This window comes from Exophiala oligosperma, assembly GCF_000835515.1.
Source record: "Exophiala oligosperma strain CBS 72588 unplaced genomic scaffold supercont1.5, whole genome shotgun sequence".
Taxonomy (NCBI): Eukaryota; Fungi; Ascomycota; class Eurotiomycetes; order Chaetothyriales; family Herpotrichiellaceae; genus Exophiala; species Exophiala oligosperma.
In genome coordinates, this window is record NW_015622822.1 from 1,525,238 (window position 1) to 1,549,375 (window position 24,138).

At 51.2% G+C, this 24,138-nt stretch overlaps 6 protein-coding genes across 6 annotated transcripts; 3 read left to right on the top strand and 3 right to left on the bottom strand.

Annotated features, from left to right (window-relative positions):
- The first annotated feature begins 521 nt into the window (after positions 1-521).
- PV06_05882 (uncharacterized protein) lies at positions 522-2,381 on the top strand. The gene has a single exon (XM_016406932.1). It carries the CDS (start codon positions 590-592, stop codon positions 2,339-2,341), a length of 1,752 nt encoding a protein of 583 aa, XP_016262536.1. The 5' UTR covers positions 522-589; the 3' UTR covers positions 2,342-2,381.
- A 34-nt stretch (positions 2,382-2,415) lies between these two features.
- PV06_05883 (uncharacterized protein) lies at positions 2,416-3,809 on the bottom strand. Its single transcript, XM_016406933.1, has one exon. It carries the CDS (start codon positions 3,150-3,152, stop codon positions 2,829-2,831), a length of 324 nt encoding a protein of 107 aa, XP_016262537.1. The 5' UTR covers positions 3,153-3,809; the 3' UTR covers positions 2,416-2,828.
- A 646-nt stretch (positions 3,810-4,455) lies between these two features.
- Positions 4,456-6,803, top strand: PV06_05884 (uncharacterized protein). The gene is made up of 2 exons (XM_016406934.1): positions 4,456-4,679; positions 4,741-6,803. Exons 1-2 carry the CDS (start codon positions 4,670-4,672, stop codon positions 6,675-6,677), a joined length of 1,947 nt encoding a protein of 648 aa, XP_016262538.1. The 5' UTR covers positions 4,456-4,669; the 3' UTR covers positions 6,678-6,803.
- A 123-nt stretch (positions 6,804-6,926) lies between these two features.
- PV06_05885 (uncharacterized protein) lies at positions 6,927-8,724 on the bottom strand (the record flags this gene model as incomplete). The annotated part of the gene is made up of 4 exons (XM_016406935.1): positions 6,927-7,887; positions 7,974-8,232; positions 8,283-8,401; positions 8,549-8,724. The coding sequence occupies 4 exons, from the start codon at positions 8,722-8,724 to the stop codon at positions 6,927-6,929; spliced, it is 1,515 nt and encodes a 504-aa protein (XP_016262539.1).
- A 3,731-nt stretch (positions 8,725-12,455) lies between these two features.
- Positions 12,456-15,274, top strand: PV06_05886 (uncharacterized protein). Its single transcript, XM_016406936.1, has one exon. The coding sequence runs from the start codon at positions 13,781-13,783 to the stop codon at positions 14,609-14,611; it is 831 nt and encodes a 276-aa protein (XP_016262540.1). The 5' UTR covers positions 12,456-13,780; the 3' UTR covers positions 14,612-15,274.
- Positions 15,082-16,217, bottom strand: PV06_05887 (uncharacterized protein). The gene is made up of 2 exons (XM_016406937.1): positions 16,135-16,217; positions 15,082-16,000 (listed from the first exon to the last, which is right to left on the bottom strand). The coding sequence occupies exon 2, from the start codon at positions 15,916-15,918 to the stop codon at positions 15,556-15,558; it is 363 nt and encodes a 120-aa protein (XP_016262541.1). The 5' UTR covers positions 15,919-16,000; positions 16,135-16,217; the 3' UTR covers positions 15,082-15,555.
- Between the last annotated feature and the right edge of the window lie 7,921 nt (positions 16,218-24,138).

Below are 24,138 nucleotides of genomic sequence, written 5' to 3' on the forward strand. Positions count from 1 at the left end.
GTCTCTACTGTAAAGATCTCAAAGATCTCAGCCTCGACGGTCTTTTTGTTGTATGACCTTGTGACAAGTAACACATACTTGGACAACCGTGACACAAATCTAGACTCGTCTTTTTCTTTTTGTTTTACCTTTTTCTGTTCTCTTACGGAGTACGAGTACTCAATTCTCGATAATCGACTCGACCTTTGGGTTCTCTTGCTGGCATCTTGGAGAATTTGTTTCATTGCAAACTGCATCAACTCCACCAACTCCATCTTCCACTTCAGCCTACGATCAGAAATTTTCCATATTCTACAAAACTCCATACTACCTAGTCCACCACACACGACGACCCTAAGCCTAGATCTTGCTATGATTTAGCTGAGACGATACCCGTACCCCAGCATTGCATAACCCCGGAGTTTCCTTTACGCCTTCTTTTCTTGTTGCATTGGCAATACTGTGCGGGCCACAAATATTGCCATATTCAACGATTGCCGACCAGATCCTTTCTTCCATACAACAAGTCTCATATCAACCACACAACACAACGTTGCATTGTTTTTTTTGGTTTCCAAAACAAGAAATGCAGCTCTTGCATGACTACTGAATGACTCTTTCACGCCCACAACAAAACCATGACGACCGTCCACGCAGCAAGATGCTTTTGTCCAGCCGAGCGAATCCTCCCAAACCATTAAAGGTCGAAGGGGCCAGTCGTTACCTGTCCATCAAGTCTTTTCTACCCGAAACACCTATCCCATCACCGTCACTGCCGTCTATACTTCCCCGCCACGGCAAGAAGCCGCCCAAACTCAACTCTCGCAAAATCGTGCGTTTATTAATCTACCTATCCATCCTCATTGGTATCTACTGTCTGTTTGCACCTAGCAAACAAAAGATCCGAGACCTCGCGGATCTCACCTTCCTCACGTCCCTGGGAAAGACGTACGAGATCATCGAAGCTGCCGAACTCCCTGAGCATCCTACTCCGCTCGCTCTGACCGACCACGATGGCAAACATCACTGGACGATATGGATCCCACAGAGGCTGACGTTCCCTCTCCCTGCCACAGACTATGCAGACATCTGCTCGCAGGTTGAGGATGTTGCTCGACACGTTGCCGGTCTGCCACAATCCGAAGATGACATCGGCAGCTACTACGACGCCGATCCACATTACATTGATGTGGTCGAGGCCCAGGCCCGACATTTCCTGCCCGAACAGATTGTCTCGAGCCCGTTGCCCGGCGAACATCGAATGCCGGTCTGCGAAAAGACGCTGACATATGTCCTCGATGCGACAGACGCAGGGCTCGGATCGGCACTCTTGGGGATGTGGGTATCGTACAGTCTGGCTGGGCGAGAAGGACGGGAATTTTTCATAGACGACACGCACTTTCCTTACGGCAGGTACAGCACCTTCTTCGCCGAGAAGCCGACGCCAAAATGTCGCCCTCCGCCGACCAACCAACGAGTACCGTGTCCTCATCAGGCGAAGCACCTGGTGATATCCGCCGCGACGACGGCGTGGACGTTTGGCGATGCTTTCCACAACCATTACTCGGACAGAGAGATCTACGAGATGGCGAGGGAAGGGTACGATGCGCTGTTCAAGCTCAACGCGGACGACGAGGAGTACGTGTCCAGTCGTGCACGGCAGCTCCGACGGGGCGAAAAGGGGGACGAAGAGAACGGCTTGGTCGGGCTCCAGATACGCCGGGGGGATTGTCACCCGTTCGAGTTTGCCTACCAGCAAGGCTATCTGCCTCCCGAACGGTACATGGCCAGCGCGAGGAAGCTGGTCGGCCAGGCCCTGGACCGATGGAAGCTCATCCTGGCGAGTGACGACGCCGACATGTTTGACCACGTCGAATTGACGGGCGCCATCAGGGCGCAGACTCGCATCTCCTTGGCGAGCAAGCGACAACTCGGGAGTGGGGGACTGGGTTGGGAGGGGGGTTTCTTCAAGGACGTCTTTTGGGGACTCGGTCTCCCCGAGCACGTCAAGGAACAGAAACGAGTCGGCAGCCCGAGACCCACCAAGGCGCGGCCGGGAGATGACAAGTCGGTCAGTGCAGGTGACAACAAGAAGATCACAAAACACCACGCGACAGGTGGTGACGACCGGAGAGATTACAAGACGAACCCGACACAGGAGGCCCTGCAACTGAGGGAGTTGTTGGGCCGGGCGTACCTGCTCGACCTGGCCGTGCTGGCGAGGAGTGACAAGGTGATTTGTGGGGTGTCGAGCAACGCGTGCCGCGTCCTCGCCGTCATGATGGGGTGGGGGAGGGCTTTTGACGAGCAAGATTGGAACAATGTCGACGGGAATCATGGATGGAGATTCCTTGACTACTAGAAATTGAAATTGAAAGTTCACATGGAACGAAAGAAAATGGAATGCGAAACCGAAAGAAAAAAAAACCAACAATATGAATATCATTTATTACCATCATTATCCTCTTCATCAGCGTCATAATTTCATCTCCCTCATAGTCTCATGTGTGTCCTTGCTCAAATCTGGACCACCCAGGTCATGCAAAGGTTATTTCCTGGGATGGTCTCTTGCTTTTTTGTTTGTTTTTATTGATTATCCGCAACGAATCGGAGTTCCAACGCTTTGTTTATCATCGTTCTGAATTGGATTGCTTTTTTCGAGTTGTGTGTGATCAGAAGTCGACAGATTAGTTCGTTATGCGTTCGGTGAATCTGCATATCCCTCGCAAAACCGAACAGGTGTTTGTTGGTCATTGTTGTTGTTGTTGCCGTCGCTGTTGTTGCTGTTGATCATCTGATGAGGGTAGTTGATTCTTCTACTCTGTTGCTTGATGCCCAAATCATAATGTTCAAGAATCCTCTTGTTGTTGCTGCTGCTGCTGCTGCGGCGGCGGCCACTCTCCCCCAGCCCCTTCGGCCTGACGTCTCCAGAAGGGCGTCAGGTCGACCCTGATTTCACCGATGGTGGCTATACGGACGGCCTCGGTGCGATCAGAGAGGCACTTGGCGCACTTGTCGACGTCCTCGTTGGGTCTCTTGATGGTCTTGTAGTCGAAGGATCTGTTGCACTGACCCGTACGCAGGGATTTGATGCAAGGGCGGTGGGTCACCATCCGTTCATGGTACGTGTCGCAGTCGTTGCATTCGTCGCGGGTGTAGTGGGTGTAACACATATTTTGGGCCTTCACCGAAGTGATGAAAGACGAAAACCCCCAAATTGAGGCCGAGAGTTTATTTATGACTTTGCCCGAGTTGGTGATTTTTTGAGATTCAAGATTTTGAGAGTGATGCTGGGAGTATTTTTTTCTTGCTTCTTCTTTTCCTTGTTCTTGTGTCGCCTCGTGTCGTCTTGCTTTTGGTGGTTGTTGTTTGCTGTCGCTGAGGTGAGAATGAAGAGGACGAAAGTAGCAAGTGCGGGGGATGTGCGGCTGATAATGTTTGTCTAGACAAGTACGGAAAGAGTCTTTTTGACAAGGAAAGGGAATTTGTTTTCAGATTTTGTGTCACAGCTTCTTTGTTTTTGTTCTTGTGACACCCCTGACGTGATGGTTCACTTTGCGTGAGGTGATGTGCAACTCGACACGTTACCTTGGGAGGAGGGGAGGGGAGGGGGGGTGTTCAGTAACCTATGCGTTGGCTCGCGGAGGGTGAAGGGAAAAGTCGAGAATGGAACCAACCCAAGACTTTTATGTTTGCGACTTTTATCATCCAAGTCACACCCGTACCCAGTCGCTTTTTAATTCAAATGTTTGGTTGGAATTCAAAAGGAGGAGAGGGGCAGGAAGTAAACAAATCTAGTGAGAAAAACTCACAGATCGGTCCAATATATTCTAGACCAGCCCAAGCAGCATCCTGATTATCAGTCGTTTTTGACAAGGGGTAGCTCCCATGTTGGATGGAGTAATCACCTCATGCATGTAAACGAGTTGAGTGATTCACTCCCCTCCTACTGGGCATAAGGATTAGTTTTGATGCAACGTGTGATATACAAGTCCCCTTGATTTCATGAGCTGACATGCGAATGGCCCTTCCAAACTCTTTTGCTACCCTTATACTCTGTGTATCGGCAGTTCTTTTTGGGTACGGAGTAGTAGGAACGTGTATTGCAACGGGTAGTACTCCGTAAGAAGGGTAAGTCTATAGCTAGCGTAATACCAAGTAAGAGAGGCGCCTTAGACATGCTCGTGTCCCTTAGTCCGTATATACCCAAGGTATTTAAAATGTAAGGGATGTATGAATACTGTAGGGAGCGAGTCGAGGATAGAAGTACTGAGTACTCTACTATCAATCACTGCCTTAACTCGCACATGTATATACGGTAAAGTACAGAGCAAGTTTAGTACCACTAACTGCCTCTGTACAGTATCCTCCGTATCAAGTGACGAAAGCTGTCGAATCGACTGCCTCGGTTCGCGGGCCAACTCATTGCCCTTATCCGCTCTTGTACCCATCCTCCGTGAGTAGAAGCGCAGACAACTCATCCACGCAAGCCGTGGGACCTTCGCTAAAATGCTGCACGAGCACAGGTGTATAAGTTGGGATGATAATGGCCAAACATCCTATACCTCATTATGCATTTGGAAGTCCAGTTGCGTCTTCACCGTCAACTTACCTTCCTCCCCCCCCCAAATTCTCCTCCCGGCGATGCTCACTCTAGGTGCAACATTCACTTGATGATTGTTACCCCGTAATGATGGACGGTAAGTCAAGCTGGAGCTGTCTTATTAGTGGCTCCCCCAGAATCTAATGCCGTCGAATCAGTTCCCACCGCCTTATTATCCGTCCCTGCGGCACTCGCTGGTCTTGCCTACCTCGATGCTCGATGGAGGATCTCACCCGACGTGCACATTATCAAGAATCTAGCACTCGCCCAAAGAGCATTCCTCAAACGGGTTGACGCAGACCGCGCGAACTCGTTCTACCTGCTTGAAGACCACGCGAATAACCCCAAGGTCGCCGACGAGTTGTTCCTGATCTACCAGGGAAAGAGATATACGTTCAAGGAGACGTACACGACCGTCCTCAGATACGCAGGATGGCTACACTCGGTCCACAAAGTCCTTCCGGGGGAGATCATTGCCATTGATTACATGAACAGTCCCCAGTTCATCTTCCTGACTCTGGCGATATGGTCTCTGGGAGCTCTTCCGGCCTTTATAAATTACAACCTGACCGCCAGCCCCTTCGTACACAGCGTCAGGACATCCACCGCCAGACTCCTCATTGTCGATCCGGAAATCGAGTCCAGGGTACTCACGTCCGAGGCAAAAGCAGCATTCGCGGCTCCCGACTTTCGCAACAATGCGTTCCCGCTTGACGTAACCGTTCTTACGACAGGGCTGCAATCGTCTCTTGAGTACTTTCCTCCTTATCGAGCCCCAGATTCGGCTCGCGCAGGTGCAATTGGCCGCTCACCATGCGTGTTGATTTTTACTTCGGGAACCACGGGTTTACCCAAGGCCGCCATCGTCCCGTGGGACCGAACTGCTTGGGGCTCGGGTTTCATCGCGAGATGGATCGGTTTGCGCCCAGTCACCAAATCCAATCCTGATAGATATTACACGGCCATGCCTCTGTATCACTCTTCAGCTTTCCAATTGGGCTTTCACCTCTGTCTCGTCTCGGGATCTACACTAGTACTAAGCCATAGGTTTTCAGCCACGAGCTTCTGGGACGAGGTCGCTGCAGCCGAAGCTACCAAGATCCAATACGTTGGAGAAACGCTACGGTATCTATTAGCCGTTCCGCCTCGGCCAGACGACCGGACCAGACACAAAGTTAAGCTGGCGTTCGGTAATGGCTGCAGACCGGATGTGTGGGACAAATTTCGCGATCGATTCGGAGTTGAAACGATCGCTGAATTCTACGGAGCCACAGAAGGTGTGGCGGCGAGCTTCAATTTATCTCGCAATACCTTTTCGTCAGGGGCAATCGGCCAATCCGGCCTCATTGCACAGGCTATCCAGAATTTCACGCAGTCAATTGTCCAAGTCGACTGGGAAACAGAAACTCCCCGACGTGATCCAAAGACTGGATTCTGCATCAAAGTCCCTCGCGGCGAGCCAGGCGAATTGCTGTACAAGATCGCTGATCCCAAAGACGTCGGTGCCAAATTCCAAGGGTACTTTGGCAACAAGAAGGCCAGCGATTCGAAGATCTTGCGGGACGTGCACAAGAAAGGTGACGCGTATTTCCGTAGCGGCGACGTCGTTAGGTACGACAAGGATGGTCTGTTGTGGTTTTCGGACCGGATAGGTGACACGTTCCGCTGGCGAAGTGAGAACGTGTCCACGGCAGAAGTGTCTGAAGTCCTAGGTCTTCACCCTCACATTCTCGAGGCGAATGTCTATGGAGTGGCCATTCCCAACCACGAGGGACGCGCCGGGTGCGCGGCCATTTTACTGAGGGACGTCACGACAGAGGACAGTCCCATTGGCGATGCCGTACTGGAGAGCCTGGCTACGCATGCGCGTGCAAGTCTACCGAAGTACGCCGTACCCGTTTTCCTGCGAGTCGTGGCGAGCGTCATGGCGACGGGGAACAATAAGCAGCAGAAACATGTGCTCAGACTGGAAGGCGTGGATCCGGATAAAGTCGCCGGTGAGAGGGTCTACTACCTTCGACCTGACAGTGATCGGTACGAACCGTTTTGTCAGAAGGAGTGGGATGTGCTGAAGGCTGGAAAGGTAAAGTTGTGATCTGAGAAGTATCAGATAACTAAAGTGGTGGTATGGGCCGAGAGAGATATTTTATATACTGACAGAGTTGAAATAAAGAACAAATTTTTCGGTCTGTCCATAGCGATGAAAGATATGAATTTTGACGATTTGCATCACATTATGAATTGATCTAAATGTATTCTGGATGATGACTGTGGATGGGTGTTTTAATGCCTCTCTCATTGTCCATGACGATGTAACCATCGAACGACCCTTCCCACCAAAGATTCAAGGGATGTATCTGAACTCGGGATGTGAGGACCCCAGGTCCTTTTGTTGCTGGTCGGTGAGGCCGGTCAACCGGTGGTCCCGCTCGCCCCGGTCCCGTTTCTTGTTCTCCCACCTGTAGTAGGCGACGGCGGAGACGGCCAGCAGGAAGGCGCAGGCCAGGGCCCCCAGGTTCAGGGCGTGGCCGAGCGTGTACCGGGGGGCGCTCTCGGGGAGGTAGGTCCAGGTGGCGACGACGGAGCCGCAGTTGCCCAGGGATATGATGTAGGCGCTCGTGACGCTCCTCACGCTCGCGCCGGCGGCGTTGTTGACCCCCCAGCTCACGCTGGCGGGTCCGGCGGCGAAGACCCCCATGGCCGCCACGAAGACGGCCGCGTACTTGGCGGCGTTCTGGCCCGTGTCCGTGCCGATCAGGACGCCATACCCGGCCGTCCCCAAGAGGGTGGCCGAGGCGATGAAGACGCCCCGGCGGCGGAACCTGTCGGAACACCAGGACACGAAGATGGACACGACGCAGGCCGAGACGTAAGGGGCGACGGACCTCAGCTGGGCCTGGACGGCGGAGTAGCCCAGCGCCCGGAGGATGGTGGGCAGGAACAACGAGATGGACGACAGGTTGACGCTGAGGAAGAAGAACATGAGGGCCGACAGGTTGGTGCTGACGCTCATGACGGCCTTTTTGACGTGCCGCGCCCTCACCCCCTTGCCACTCTCGTCACTCTCTTCCTTGTACTCGTCGGCGATGCGCCGGCTGGCGATGGTGCGGTGTCGGTCGGACAGGAACCGGGCCGTGGAGGGCGAGTCGGGGAGGAAACAGACCCCCAACGAAGCGACCAGCATCGTGACCAGGCCTTCGAAGAAGAAAATGTTCCGCCACGTGTGGAGAGGTGCCGAGGAGGCCCCCCAGCGGGGGATGAGCGTCAGTGCCGTCGCGAGGAGACCACCGAAAGCACCTGCCATGCTGTGTGTGTCGACCGAACACGTCAGTCAACTCGAATTCGACTCAATCAAGAGACAAGGTACGAAACAAGAGCTGGTGTGACTTACGATGCTCCCGTAATGAACATGGTGACTCGGAATGCCAGTTCGGTCCGACGGTAAAAGATGGACATGTAGTAGACAATGGCCGGGGCGACGCCGCCCTCGACCAGACCCAGGAAGAAGCGACAGGCGATCAAACCCGCGTAATTCTGTACAAACGCCGTCGCGACCGATATGGTTCCGAACAGAAAGACGAGCGTAGGGATGTAATATCTTCCTCCGATGATCTTCAGGAGCATGTTTGAAGGTATCTCCACGAGAATGTCTGTGCCGGTTCCGATGTAAAATTAGTCACATGTTTTTTTCTAAAGCAACGGTAAGATGTTTGCGTGTACTTGCATGAAATGTAAAAGACTGTCAATGCAATATTGAATCGGTAACCACTGAGGTTCAAGTCCTCAGCCATGCCTGAGATTCGGGCGTTGCTGTTCAATCTTCGTTAGTTTTGTCGTGCCTTGACTTTTTCTTTTCAATTTTTGGAAGAATACAAACCCGATATTGGTCCTAAAGGGTTTCAATGTTAGTATCGTCTACTTCCCAATCCCTCAGTAGACAAGGAGTGATCTTGTCGTGGGACTCACCTGTCGACGAAACAGAGCATATAGAACAAGAACGACAAAGGAACGATGCGTCTGTCCAACTTCCAACGCATCTTGAGTTCCTCTTCTTTCGTCCACTCCATGACACCGCCATTGTTGACGTCGACGGTCTCCTTCTGGCTCACTGCCAGTTCGAGTTCCTTCTCTTGCTGTTCCATGACTGTAGGCGGTTACGTACTGGACGCGGTTTCCTTCACTCGTCAAAAGGGAATAACTCGCCTGGAGAGCGCGCAGGGTACGTCTCTGTGTTCATTGTCGGTCGGTGCCATCTTATAGCTTTCCTTTGACCCCCTTGCCGGTCCTCCGAGTACAATCATCAGCCTCGGGCATTGTCAGAGGAGCGGAAAGAGGTCACGGAAGGGGACGATATCTAAAGGGAAGAAGATTCTCGGCATCACGCTTGGCAGCGGAAAGACGTCCTTGGCAAACGTGGGAAAGTGAAAGACTATATAGCATAGCCGAATACAGAGGATCGAGTACTCAACCGGAGGACCCAACACAGACCAGAATTTGTGCCATCTGGGCCCGGGGAACCCCACGGTCCCCATATTGATGGAGACTGGTACTGTTGAATTCACAGGAGTCGACTCCTGGGGTTACCCCTAGGAACAAGGCGGACGACCGCGGAGCGCAAATGGATTGCCCTTCCTCCTAAGAATTTGGAATTGAAGATAAGTCGACTCCGGCTCCATGGCAGAGTCACGTCGCTTTTGCATGTCGACCTTGGGCTCGCTGCGGTGGAAATTTTCGCGCTGTGGAGTACCACTCACAACCAGGAAGCATCTAGTCTTTTGTTCAATCCCTGCTTCAGAAACATCTCCAGACATCTTTCCACTTCGGAACAAGGTTGTTGAATCCCATGGAGATTTACTAGCGTCCAGAGGTGAAGGAGTCATGCTTGAGATGAAAGCAAACATGTTATGAGATGAAGACGGGGAAGCGTGGGGATATTCTTCAAGGGCGGTGTGGTGGCAAAGGGAGGAAGGTTGTTGAAAGGGTCCTGCGCGGAGCAATCTGTAGGACCAAGTTTGACTGAACAAAAAGAGAGGTTGCGCTGGCAGATGGATGAATTTGCGCCACGGTCTCATACTGATAATTTGTACACTCAGGATCGCTCAATGCATGAGAAACGCGGTTCAAGACATTGCGAAAACCTCTTTTCCTTGATCTGCCTAGCCAGAAGAGCAATGACTGACCTCGCGCGGTTGTCGAAAGGAGGAAGAGAAAAGATGGTTTGGTCATTTTGGTTATCATCACAGGTGGCTGTCTAGAGCCTCCGTGATCGCGGCCAGCACGATGTGGTTGACTTCACTGCGGACGCGACCGTAGGCGGTCTGCTCAGTCCGCCTCACCTGCGATCACTCGCGGTGATGTCGTCGCGTAGATGAAGGCCTGAACAAACATTGCACTTTCATGCTTTGACAAAAACAATCAGAACCCTCGCTAGTCTCTCATTCCTAACCAGCTGTCGCGACTTCGCTGTTGAACAATTGCACTAAAAAGTGTAGCCACCGACCTCTCAGTCACCCGTTGCGCCGTTCGAAAACACATTGGGACCACTTCGCTCAAGATGGGTACCGTTCAGAGTAGACCTCCCAACCCGCTCACTGTTGTGATCAAGTGCAGCCCAAAAATTACCATCACAATGGCTGGAGCAGACATGGACGATGCCTGGGAAGAGGAGTTTATCAAATACCACGATGCGATCCAGAAGGCCAGAGGACAAGCGCAGAAGAGACTACAACACTTTGTGGACATTCGTGATGCCCATGCTTTCAAGCTCTTCAAGGCCGCCTTCTGGAAGTGGGTTCGACTTGTCAAAGACATGCGACCAATCTCCAAGGAGTACAACAACGAGAGGATGCGCGAACTGAAAATCTTCGTTAGACGACTTCGATCGAAGATGGACAAGAAAAGCGAGCAGCTGAGCACCTGGTTCCTCGCGACTGAGCTCCAGGATCTAGATCTTCAGAAGATGGGAGAACATTTCGCGGAGATGCGCCAGTGGCTGCATTTTGCAGAAGAGGTTGAACAGGTTTTCCAGAGTTGGGTATTCGAAGAGTCCATGGAGCTTTTCCAAGAATGGACAGGCTCTGCGTCGACGCTGTGAACGATGGCTCTCGATTCTCAGAAACTTAAGGTTCGTCCGGTCTGAACGCCACAATGTTCAATGTCCATGCTAATATGTACTTTAGGAAAGGATGGGCTGGAGAGGCCGCGGACAGGACGTCAGGTGGCTTCAGTGTACAGCTGCAGCCACAGACCAACAGTTGAGAGTGAAACTGCAGGACAGCTTGTTCACAACAACGTTTGATCGCGTGTTACATCGCTAGAAGGGTTAATAAGGGGTGCAATATCGTGGTGACCGCTAACGGCCATCACAACGTGCGACCATGACAAAGTGAAATGCAGGAATAAGGTGCTGAGTGACAGGTCTGGAGTGGGCTTGAGAATGGTGTTTGTCTGAGTGAAGTTTTACACTCTTCCTTTGTTTCTTCTTGAACAAAGGTGCTGGTAAATGAAACATCCCATACTTGTCTTTGGCGTTGAGGCATCATATGAGCCTCGCAGATGTGATGAATGCCACCTTTAAGACACAATTGAAAAAAAGTGGCATTTGGGTCATTCTTGCTTCTGGCCCCCATGAAGAGTGACCAGGGTTTCTCGACGGTGCCGCCGTCAACTCTGTGCAGCCACAAAGACACGTCCTTGTCCAAACGCCAGTTGTATTGCTTGGGCAAATCTTTGCTGGTTCCTCCCGAAACACAGACTGATCCCCTTTCTGTGACTTTTGAGGAACCTCTCATCACTTATAGACATGTTGACCATGAAGTTATTGCTCCCGCAAGCGGTGGACAGATGGTGAAGGAAGGATGATTTTGCCTTAGCGGATGTGTCACTTCACAATGTACTCCATAAGGGTCCATGATTCTGGAGATTTCGACTAGGGAATTTGCCCTGGCGCGCTCCGTGTGTTCGCGGAGCCTTTTGAGTTCATTGCTAGAGTAGAGGCTTCCCTTCACCTCGAACTTACGCCCCTGGTACGAAAACGAAAAGTATTCCATCCCTATCCCTGCAGCTCGTATTCCGAACTCTTTTGGTGCCAGCCTGCAGGATGTGGAAATTATCAGGGGTTTCAAAGAAACGGTCTCGGCTTGAAGAGTTCCACAAACCTCCCGCCACCCAAACCGGAGCCTCATAACGGTTCCATGCGGGCATGGAGCATTTTTTTTGGGCTCCAATGCTGGGTAATTTTTCAACTTTGAGCGGTCTCATGAGTGGATTGGTACTCTATAACAGCTTATCGGTTGTCGACCGTGATCTTCGAGCTACGGATCTGCCCGAATGACTGGATTCCAAGTAGCGTAATCCGTCTGCTGAGAAGGCGACATCGCGTTCCGCAAGATATGCATGGCTTCGGAATATAGGACGACTTCTTGACATCGATGACCATGCTGATCTATTTCGAAAATGATCAGGCCAGGGACGGCAAGTGGGAGAGCTGCATCCTCAACAGGAGACATTTTTCGGAGTGGCGTGCACATCTGCCACCCACGCCGTGCGATGTCTATTTTCCCATGTGAGGTGAGATCCAACCTAACACATTCGCCTTTCTGGCAGCTGTCATCTATGTGCGCGGGCCATATGAGAACCCCAGCAGATCCTCCCATCCTACCAGCGCTCGCTTCTCACCTTCCATATTCAGGATGACCACCTTTGCCGCCGTGACGCCTACATTCTCTACTATCACCGAAAAACTGTGTGGAAGGAGCGTGAATGGGAGAGCGTGTTGCTCGGGGATCCAACAGGAGTAATACAGATACGCATTATTCCCCTTACTATGTTTGTGAACTGTGTTTGATTTCCACTTACTGTACGTGCCGGGCACGGCCTGGGTCGGTCCTCCCTGCCGTTTGCCCTTCACCCCAGTCCAGGTGACTGTAACAGGGCATCTGCGCGAAATGAGGCTGTAACCCCCTATTAGTTAAAGTTTCTTCCAGGCACGTCCCAATGTCCAGGCATGAAGACCGTTCTCGATCAAAGTCGAGTCTTCTTCTACTGCCAACCTATCCAGCCCCATGCAGCGCTATGATCCTCTGACCAGGCGGCACATTGGTCGTCCATGGTTCACAACCACCTCGACTGGGATGGAATTGTGAGCCGTTGGATACGTCAAGAATGTCAAGTCTCTGGCAGCATATATCTCCTTTTCTTGCCGTGCCACCACAACCTTGTGGTAAGGTAAATCCAAGACTTATATCTGGTTTCTTGGTCTGAACCCATGGCACTCTGCCACGTAAACCTCCTGTCGATTGCGTTGCCAGACTGACATAGCAAAACGGCCAAGAAATGCAATCAAGACGTTGTTGAGCCGCCTCAATCTCACTCAGATCTCTCTATAGGCTCATCGCCTACCCACCCTCACGATGCCAATACCTGGCTTTTCCTCCGCGCGACCCGAACTGGACAAAGAAGAAGATCACCAATTTGTTCCATTGCTGAATGACCAGCCAGACAACGATGGCAATGATGAAAGCACACAAGAACAAGAGCTGTCTTTCTCAATCCATGGCGCCCCAGGACGATCGTCTGCGGATACAATCACTTTCACCGGCACCTCAACTCGGGGTTTCTCTTTCCAAAAGCTTCTTGTCTTGGTGTGCCCATATATACACCCATGCTGGCTTGCAATTCGCCCCAGGATGCTGTCTCCGGCACGAGAGAGAAGAATCACCTCGACTTCCTGGCTCGACGGTCTCCGGGGTGTGGCTGCCTTCATCGTTGTGATCTATCACCAGAATCTTCTCGTCTATTTCTTCAAGCAAGGCAGTTGCAAAGCATGGCGACACAATGACCCTCATCTCTGGCGACTCCCGATTTTTCGGCTGGTCTGTAGCGGTGGCGCCATGGTCGACGTCTTTTTTGTGGTCAGTGGTTACGCATTGAGCTACAAACCGTTGTCCCTTGCAAGGAGCAAGGAGTTCACCAAACTCAACGCTTCCATCACCTCCAGCTTTTTTTCGCAGAGGAATCAGACTCTATCTGCCTGTGGTATTCATCACTTTCGTCAACGCTGTTCTCATTTACAACAAGATCCTAGTATACCCACATCTCCATGCTCAGAAGAGCTTCTTTCTTCAGATCCACTATTGGCTCAATGACCTGACCACCGGCATCAACCCGTTTACTGTCGACAAGTATCGCTCCGACAACATGATAGGCCTTCGCTACGAGGTTGTCATGTGGACCATTCCCTACGAATATCGAGGATCCATCGTTATCTTCGCTATCCTGTTGACGCTTGCGAAGGCGCGACCTCTTTCCCGGTTCCTGATTATTCTCTCCTTGGTGCTTTACACCATAGTGGTGGGACAGTGGGATATGTTTCTGTTTATTTCTGGTGCCTTGTGCTGTGAAATCCACCAGTACATGAATCAAATGAAGCCCATATCAATACCAACGTCAGCCACATTGCCAGGAGCCGAGCTGAATGAAAAGGCTACACATACCCGTCGAGTGGGCACTATTGCCAGGAATATCATGTCGGTCTGGGCGGTGTTTTGCCTCCTATATGTCATTACCATCCCCGATCTTCATTTCGGAGTCGGTGACATTCCCCTCTATGGAAAGATTTCAAGCATCATGCCGGACTCGTGGAACAATCATCCCGGAACAGGGCGCTTCTGTACCTGCGTGACCGCGGTGCTCCTGGTACTTGTCCTAGGTCAGTCTCAACTGTTCAAGAGAGCTTTGTCGTCACGGTTCCCGCAGTACCTGGGAGACATCTCGTTTGCGATATACATCATCCACTTCTCCCTGATTAAGACGATGGGATTGCCACTCCTGAACGCTATACGAGCCTGCCGCAGCAGTATTAGTCCACAAGTCCCCGTCGACTCTGGCCTGGGTGGGTGGATCGTCCTCTTTGTCTACAGTCTCATAGCTTTACCGACCCTCTTCTGGCTCGGCGACTTGACCGAGAGATACATTGACAAGAAGAGCGTCGCTCTCGCACGATGGGCGGAGACAAAATTGCTTGAGTGATTCCGCGACCTGGTCAAGGTAAGGTCTCAGAAGAATATACTCTAGGGATCCACCCTGTAATCCCGCCGCCACAGATTAAAGGTCCTGGCTTTATTGGGAGGAGAGAAACGGGGGAAAGCCAGACGCTTCAGAACCAATGCTGTGCAGTGTGGCAGTGAATGCCAGCCGAGCCCAGCGATTTGAATCTCATGTCACTACCACAACCAAGTTCGATGATGATGAGAACAACATGTTCGAGTGTCGAGTACATTTCACTCTTACTTGCCTGGCCTCGCAGTATGTGTACTGTAGGTAGAAAACGGTCTTTGGAAGGAAGAGCTGAGACCATGACGGGGTCATTTGTTTTTCAGCGAGCGATAATTTTGAAAAGCGTTGGGCTATTGGTCATGCTCAGATATATACGAATACTGTGTACGGTAGCTTGTACTTGGGTATACGAAAGGAGGCTGAACAGACGGAACAGTCAAGAATGAATTTTCTTTATTCTTGGAATTGCCTGTCGACACTAATTCTGCTCAATATGAGTAGACGATGGCGTCATTTCTGCGGAATGACAAAACTTTTGGATGATCAAGAGGTTTGGGCTGCGCTGTACTCATTGCCCTGTTGTGCCAGCGAGATCATCACCACAGAGTTGTCCATTTTCCGCAGATGAAGAAAGGGGTTGATTTATCTAAACATGTTTTTTTTCTCTCTTTTCTAAGACTGTGTGGTAATCTTCTTTTTTTTTCTGGTGTTGTTCCTTTTTGGTATTGTTCCCGTTGCGTCCCGCCACTACTCTGTACGGAGTAGATGATGCCTTCCCATGATAAACCGTCAAAAAGCCAGAGCCTAATCTCAAGCAGACTCGGCTCCAAATTTCCTCCCTTGTCTTCCTTTTTCCCGGTTCGTGTGCCTTCGTTTCTGTGACATGGCCAGACACTGGCGTCTTTTCTCCGTCCCATCTAGACAGAATTTCCGTTGATGCCCTTGAGGTAAACGTCGAAGATGAGGGTCGAGTTGGGCGGGATGTGGCCCGGGAAACCGCGGTCACCGTAACCCATGTGGGCGGGGATGACCAAGGTGCTCTTCTCCCCGAGGGACATTTGCTGGACGCCCTGGTCCCAGCCGGCGATGACCCTGCCGACTCCGATGGGGGTCTTGAAGTCGCCTCGGCCGACGGAGCTGTCGAACTGGTTGCCCTTGTTCTCGCCCGCCGAAGGGTCGAACAACCAGCCCGTGTACTCGATGGTGACGGTGTCGCCCTGTTTCGGGTAGTCGGTCTTGTTGCCCTCTTTGACGAGCTTCTTTTCGAATTGGGTGGCCATTGTGACTGACTCGAAAGAGGAGAGAGTGAGTGAGTGGAAGGATCGGGAAAGTGTGGTTCGTGGGTTTGAGGTTTAGTTGAAGCTGTTTCGAAAGATGGGGGGTGTCAGTTGGAAAGAGGAAGAACAGAAGGAACAAGAGAAAAAAACAAAGGATTCTTTTTTCAAGGGTTGGGATGATGACAATGATGATGATGATGGTGATGATGGCCAACTTACCTTTAGGCAGGTTTTTTAAAAACAACCAAGGGACGGAGTAGAGTACAAAAGGTGTAAAACGGAGTAATAAGGTAAAGAGTGAGAATTATAGTTTTATGCAAGGGGGGGACGGGAAGGGGATGGCGGGGTTGAGACGAGATACTTGTACTTGTTTCCCTCACTATTACGGAGATTTGACCAGGGGCCACGCAGGTACAATACATACCTGCGGGAGTACGGTTAGGTACGGAGTACATGTTAATGAACCTAGGTGAAAAAGATCTCAAATACTCGTAACTCCGTACTGTGGCTTAGTACAGTACGTACTGTATGTATTCCCCTTACCACTACAGGTTAACGGAACTATCTCTGCATTGGTAGGTTATTGTATGTTTGTAGGGTCGGTACCTAGGCAAGGTACTTTACTGGTACATCAATGGAGGGGCAATTGCGTCATCTTCGTTTCAACTCCGTACGAGAACAAGTTACTTCCGTACAGTAGTGCAAAGGTGTCAACTTCTTTTTTTGTACTAAACTTGGCCTGGTTAGTAAATGCTTGGGATTGTGTCGGACTCTGTTCCGAAGTTCAGCTTGAACAGGGTCAAAGAACGGAGTATCTCGTTCCCACCTGAAAAATGCCATCCGTAACAAAACCGTAGGGAATATCCTTGTTACTATACAGTAGGTACTCCATAACTGGACGGAGCTACTCGTACGAGCGATTGAACTCAGGTACCCAGTAGGTACCCAGTAGGTACCGACCAAAGTCACTCGCACGACAGTGCTCGATACATACCATCTTGGAACATCTACAAGGGTACTCGGTCCACCAGCTCATGCCATAGAGCGCCTACGACTTTCCATCCCAGACCCTGGCAAGAAAGCCCTCCATGTCATCAAATTCGTACTCCGGAAACAGCTGGTTAAGTTCGGTAGAGACGTCCCACGCACCTTTGGAGCTACTGAGGAGGATCCCGATGGATACTGTCGTTGCCACGTTATTCGCTTGTTCTTCGGAAATCGAGTGGTGCCGTTTTCCCAGAGCCCACGAGGTCTTGAGAACACCAGCCTCCAGATCTTCCAACCTGACTTTTTCGATGGTGAATGGACGACCTGTGGTGTCACATCGTTTCAGTCCCCACTGACAATTGTTCGGACGTGTAAATTTGTGCGACCAAAGCAAAACCATACCTCGGACACCTTGTCCGGTTGCAATGATCTGAGCAACCGACATTCTGTTGCCGGATATTCCTCCAACTTCGGGCCACCGGCCTTGGTAGTCCACGGCTCGAGCAACAAGAGCAGCAACATCTCGCGCCGATGTAAGGGTCATGATGGCGTCTTCATGACCGTCTACCACGATTGCTCGGCAGGATTGAAAATCAAAGATGCTTTGCAATGGGTCAATATGCTTTGATGTTTTGTACGGGAAGGCAAGGTAATCCAGGAATAGACCGGGCTGAAAGAGAACGTATTCGAGGACCTTTTGCTATCCGTGAGCCAAGCGCGTCAAGACTTTGTGTGAAGGCCGACTCACTTTGCTTTTCGTGTTGACCTGTCTCAGATACTCTCTGGTTCTCTCTTTCCCACTCCACCACGGCATATCGATCGTGCCAGCGCTTCGCTACGTCAATCATCACTCACAATGAAGGCTGCATTGACCCAGATATTACCTTCCATATTCACTTGGCACGAAGCGCTTGACACCGGCAGCAATCGCCGCATCGATCAATGTCTTCTGAATCTTCCCCTCGGGGTCCGAGAGTGGTTGTATGAAGGAGAGGAGAGTATGGATATCCCGAAGAGCCTCTACCAAAAGATTTTGGTCGTTGTAGTTCACTACACGCCATCGGACACCAGGTAGGTCATGGTTCGCAGGAGTATCCTAAGATCAATGAGCATCATAGCCTGGCCGTGAGTGATCAATCGGAGACACCGACGTTCCTCGTCAAGATTGTAATGTTGTGGTTACCTGTAGCAAGCAGAGCATCAATGATCTCTCTGGCAACCTCTGTGGAATCAAATCAGTACGTCCTGCTACAGTCTCAAATACGTGATTACGCACGCCCTGAGCCACCTGCTATCGCTAATTCCACCATAATGGTTGAAGAGGAGAAATCTTCAATGAACGAGTCCCAACGTTGTTGACGCGAAGAGCTTGAGGTAAAAACAGATTGACAAACAGTTATGACCTCGGGGGGTAGCAATCAAAGGAGGGAAACAGACGTGGGCATCAATGCCGACCTTATTACTGTTTCAAATGGCCATTGCCAGCCAGATAGCAACAAGGTCCTCCGCGGAGCAGGTTCATTCATGCTACAACCGTGAATGAGCTTGGGCTACTTTTCGAGAAGGGCCCGCGGTCATTGTCCGTAGAACTACTCTTGAAGAGGGTAAGGAGCGGGCCGCATTGGTGATTCGTGGACAACTTCATTGCCAGAAACAATCATAGTGGCAGAAGAGGAGATGAGGCAGGAGTACTCCGTATAACTTGCCGTATGCCATATGGCGTACGGCTGTACGCAAGGGGAAGGTCTGTCGAGGAACGTTTCGTTTCCGCCGCGGCGGAGCAACATACATACCTCACCACCAGAACGTGGCGGTGCTTTCTGAACAGCAGACGCTTCTCCCATGGGACCGCGGCTTTGAATGCAGTGCGCCCAGCAGATCTTGATTCTCCATGCTCTCGCGAGGCTTCCAAAGCTTCCACGACAGTGGCTGCCTCCAGCGTTGAAAGCGAAATGGAAAAATCCCCCATATTCAAACGAAGGAAACTCCGCAAAGGCACTAACAGCTGCTGGGAATGCAAACGCAGGAAGATCCGGTGCACTTTTGCCAATCCTAATGATTCAATTTGTGACTCTTGCAGGAGCCGCGGGACTGGCTGCATTAGCCAGGCATTTCAAAACAATGCTGAGGTCGTCACCAACAACTCGGCGAGACTGAATCGCATAGAAGCAGCGATCGCACAACTGAAACGTCGTGCTGGTACAGACACAGTGCTTGAATATGATACGCAGGGTGCCGCAGCCAAGACTATAGCAAGTGTTTTTGAAGGGTGAACCCAGAGTGTGTCACGTTCTAACAAGAACAACAGCGCACCTGGGAGAGTGGCGAACGAATCACTCCCACGTCGAACGATCACACGCGTCCGGGCGTCTTTGTTGTTGCATCTCTGAATGGCAAGACTCAGAAGAGCCGAGACGAAATTTGCAACTACCTTTTCGCTGTCTGGCCCAGTCAACATGAGCTCGACCTCATCACGAGTCTCGACACCGGAGTTTCTATCCTTTTACACGGTACAGTTTTTGTGCCGTACTCTAGCTTGCTAGTTATGGTCTACCAACGTCAGAAGAACTTTTAAGGCTACCATTTCAAAGTTCCCATCCGGTCCTCATGGCACGCAAGTTGTTGATGCTGGGATCTTTTCTGCAAAGCATTGCTCCAAAGACCATCAAAGAACTTGGAGCAGAGGGCATACGACTAGATGAAATCATGACCAACGCAGTCGAGATCGTGAACAGGTTGGTGACAAGCAATGATGACCTTATCTGCTCCGTCGAGGGCATTGAATGCATCATGATTGAGAGCATGTATCAGAATAATGCAGGAAACCTCCGTCAAGCCTGGCTGACAAATCGCCGGGCTATGGGGATCGCGGAGATGCTGCGCTTGCACGACAGGAACTCACGATGTGCCACTGTCCTTGGAGTCGAAACCCGAGATCGTATTGATACAGAATATATGTGGCTTCGACTGGTAACGTCGGATCGCTATCTCTCATTGATGTTGGGTCTCCCGCAAGGCTCTCTGGAGAGTCCCTTTGCCGGTCCAAAAGCTTTTGAAGGCTGCCCGGCGTTAGAACGACTAGAAAGGATCGAGTCGCTCATAGGAGGACTTATCATTCAGCGTAACAAGGAGGACTTACACAATCTTGAAGCGACACACAAGATAGACAAGCTATTGCAAGACGCAGAGTTTACAATGCCAGCCCGATGGTGGCTTTTCCCAGAATCTGAAACCAAGCCCGGCTCCGACACAGAAGCATTCATGGAGACTATCCGCATCATCAATCACTTCTCACACTATCATCTTCTCGTGCAGCTTCATCTACCGTTTCTGCTGCGATCATCGGTCGACGACAAGTGCGACTACAGCAAGATCACCGCAGTAAATGCCAGTCGCGAGATACTTTCTCGCTTCGTACGATTTCGAAGTTCGAACGCAAGCTCGACATATTGTCGAGGTATTGATTTTGTCGCCTTTATAGCGAGCACGGTATTATGTTTTGCCCACATCAGTGTTCGGAAACACGGTGACATTCACATCGGAGAACTTGGGACGACTTTTCAGTTCCTTGTACACCAGCGATCGACCGACCGTGGGCTCATGGAACGGACACTGAAGATCATGGAGGATATGGCTCAGACCAACGATGACGATATCGCTTTGAGAATTGCTCATATTCTGCAACGACTGCTTACCGTTGAGGCAGCCGTAGCAAATGGCGGGTCCTATAACGCTAGTCTGATGGCCACTCCGGCCGAGCACGACAATCTTTTGAGTGGCAGTGGTCATGACAGTAGTGGTGATGTGCTTCGTATCAATGTTCCACACATTGGGACATTTCAAATTGAGCCGGCTGGATCTGCGAGACATGAACAGAGGTCTCGTGACGGGGATATCCCGCCATCATCGGTATTGAAGACGACAAGTTCAGGTACAGACTGCATACGTGGTAGGGTGCCTCCATTCACTTCAGCCGAAGATCAATTTCCGCCGCGGACATTTATGAATGGTGTCTACGGTCAGCACACTGGAGCGGGATCAATACACAGTAACAGCCTCGGGGAAGGCGTTTGCGACATCAACGAGGGTGATGTCGATTTGGAAGGCCGATCGATGCCTGCCTCAGATGATTGGACGTTACAAGGGGTTGACATGACCTTGTTCGAGAATCTTTTTGATGATCAGGGTGAATTTTTATGACCTTTGATGAGCACCACATTCCAATAGCATGCATGACCTTCAAAGGCCCACCCTGGTCATTATTGATGCTACAAGTACGATTTCTTACATGTAAGTAGCAGGGTCTTGAGCGGATGGATTTGTAGAGATGAAGCGGAGGAGGGTTGTTTTGCCGAGGTTAAAATATGTATATACATGAACGACCAACTCGAGTTTGACAAGTGAATCTCACTACACGACTACATTGACTACAACGGAGATACCAATATCAATCAGCAGTTCGTCTCGAATTCACTGTTGTAATACACACTGAAGATCTTTTTGTGTGGTGCCAATCATTTACGTTGATCCATCTGGCGCTCACAAGATCAAGATTCATCAACGACTAACTACGTATTGAGTGCACTACATCACTCCACTAGCACCAAAAAGCTTTGTATGACAGTATGCCTTACCTCAAGAATGGCAATGCGAGAATCTACTATGAAGTGCATGGGACGAACGAGGGGAGAAGCCCTCTACTCCTGACCCACGGGTACTCTTCGACGTCGGAAATGTGGAAGGGTCAGGTCGAGGAGTTGTCCAAGTCGTTCAGACTTGTCGTCTGGGACATGAGGGGCCACGGCCTCACCGAAGTGGACCCCGCGGATGACCAAACGGCCTACAGCGAACGAACCACCATGAGCGACATGTCGGCGTTGCTCGACCACGTGGTGGCCGATCCCGACGAGAAAGTCGTCGTCGGCGGCCTCTCTCTGGGAGGTTACATGTCCCTGGCCTTTTACCGGTCGCACCCCGAGAGGGTGAAGGCGTTGTTGATCATCGACACTGGACCCGGGTTCAAAAAGGATTCGGCCCGTGACGCTTGGAACGAGACTGCCTTTGCCACGGCCGACAAGTTCTCCAAAGGCGGTTTGGAGGTGTTGAGGTCCATGAGCGCGGAGAGGGCGTCCGTGAATCATCGGTCCGCCCACGGTCTGGTCATGGCCGCCAGGGGAATGTTGACCCAGCGAGATTCTTCCGTCATCGATTCTCTGGCGGCCGTAAAGGTCCCGGCTCTGGTAGTGGTGGGCGCGGAGGACAAGCCCTTTCTGGCGGCGAGCCAGTACATGACGAACAAAATCCCGGGGGCGAAAAAGGTCGTGGTCCCCGACGCGGGACACGCCGTCAACATTGACCAACCCAAGAGGTTTTTGGAGGCCGTCATGCCGTTTCTGAACGAGGTCGAGAACCGACAAAACGAAACAAAGGCAAAGGCATTGCTTTGAATTATTACTTGGTTTCAATGAATGAATCATGACAAAGAAAAAAAAAGAGGGATTGACTACGTCGGGTCGGATCTTGTCCTATGCCAAACATATCCATTCCTTTTTGAAATTGAACCTCTCAATCGCCGCTCTTTCATCGGTGTCCAACATGAAACTATCCTTTTTGCCCATTTCGTCATAAACGTCACCCAGGTAGTCCAACTGGAACATTCCAATCCGCTCATAGTGACCTTCCAGTTTGCGTAAGAGAAGTGCGATACCATACTTCTTCCGCTCATCATCATACGGTACGAACAAGACACATTTCGAGGGCTGCTGGACAAGTTCGGCGTGAAGACTGTCGTTCAATTTACTGGTCTCGGAGGAGCAGGTATACCCTAGCGAAACACTAGCGTAACGCACTTTGCCTCCAGGGAGTCGCTGTATGGGTACGACGTACTTCTGATCTTTGGAGGCGTTGGCGGTAGGGAGATGGCGAACTTGCACCATACAGGTCTGCGCGTGAAGTTGTATGTACTGCGACACGGGGAAAATGCCGTCTTCAGGACGACTGCGAGCCACAAAGTCTTCCCACTTGATGACGTCGGTACTGCCGCCCTTGTCGGCCAGCAGCAGCACTTCTATGTTGTCGTCGACCGGTCTGTCGATACCCTCGTAACGGAAACTCCCCGTCCAACCGACCCACGACCAACTTGGGAATCTTCCTGGTCTTCTGCCCTCGGGTATCCAATAATTCCACAGGAGTGCCGACAAGAAGGATTTGGTTGTGGGAGGACCGGTGATGGCGAGACCTGCGTAGCTGCGGAATTTGGGGTCCACGTCCAGTCTTGCAAAAGCCCGCAACACCCCCGCAATGGCATTGAGGCCGTCCGACTCAAAACTCATGTCTTTGCTGGCGTACGCCGAGAGAATGTCCCGTACTTGACGAGCACTCCCGCGAGACGACGACGAGTTCCGGCTCACGAGCCAGTCAAAGAAGCCAAAAGAAGAATCCATGCTCGTGCGAGGTCTTTGGGAGGGGTCTTCGAACGGGACACTCAAGGTCTCGATACAAAGCATGCTGCGGCACAGGAAGTATACCTTTTCATCAGTGAAGATGAGCCGGCGTCGGGATAACAAGGCCTCCTGAAAACACCAGGCGCGCTTCCACCATGGACTAGTGTAAAGCATGGAGTCGAAGTCGGTCAGAGTAGACGCGAATACGTCCTTTCCGACCGTGGCGAACGGCTGTTGAGTTCGTTTCCGGGATCCCACACCTGGTAATCCGTACTCAATGTCATCACCTGCGGCGGCTACGATGACAAGATCAGCACCACTGTAGATGATGTCCATCTTGCTGATCTGCTCTTTCATGAGTCCGGGAGGTATGCAATATCTGTCGACCCAGAGGTAGCGCAGGCCAAGTTTCCTGGTGACCGTCACGGCGTCTCGGATGGTTTGTGGAAGCAATCGCCACACAAGGTCGTCTCCTTCGAGTTGTTCTTTGACTCCCCCCCGTCCCCACACGTAGCTCAACGCAGCGTACTTCTGACGCGGGTTTGCATTGGTGAGTTTCGGAGGTAGTGACACACAATCAATCAAACGAAGATGCGGCACCGTCTCTGTAGACTGTAAGTCGCAGGTTGTTCCTTGGTGGTTACTATCACAGAGTGAAAGCCATGTCTGTATGGTACGGTAATTGATAATGTCGGGGTCGATGAGCACCGGCCTCAAGTGGCTAGAGGACGTTGCGTCGTCGCCGGCAGCCGCCAAACCGATACAGGCACCAAAACCTGCCAGTTGTGAAAAA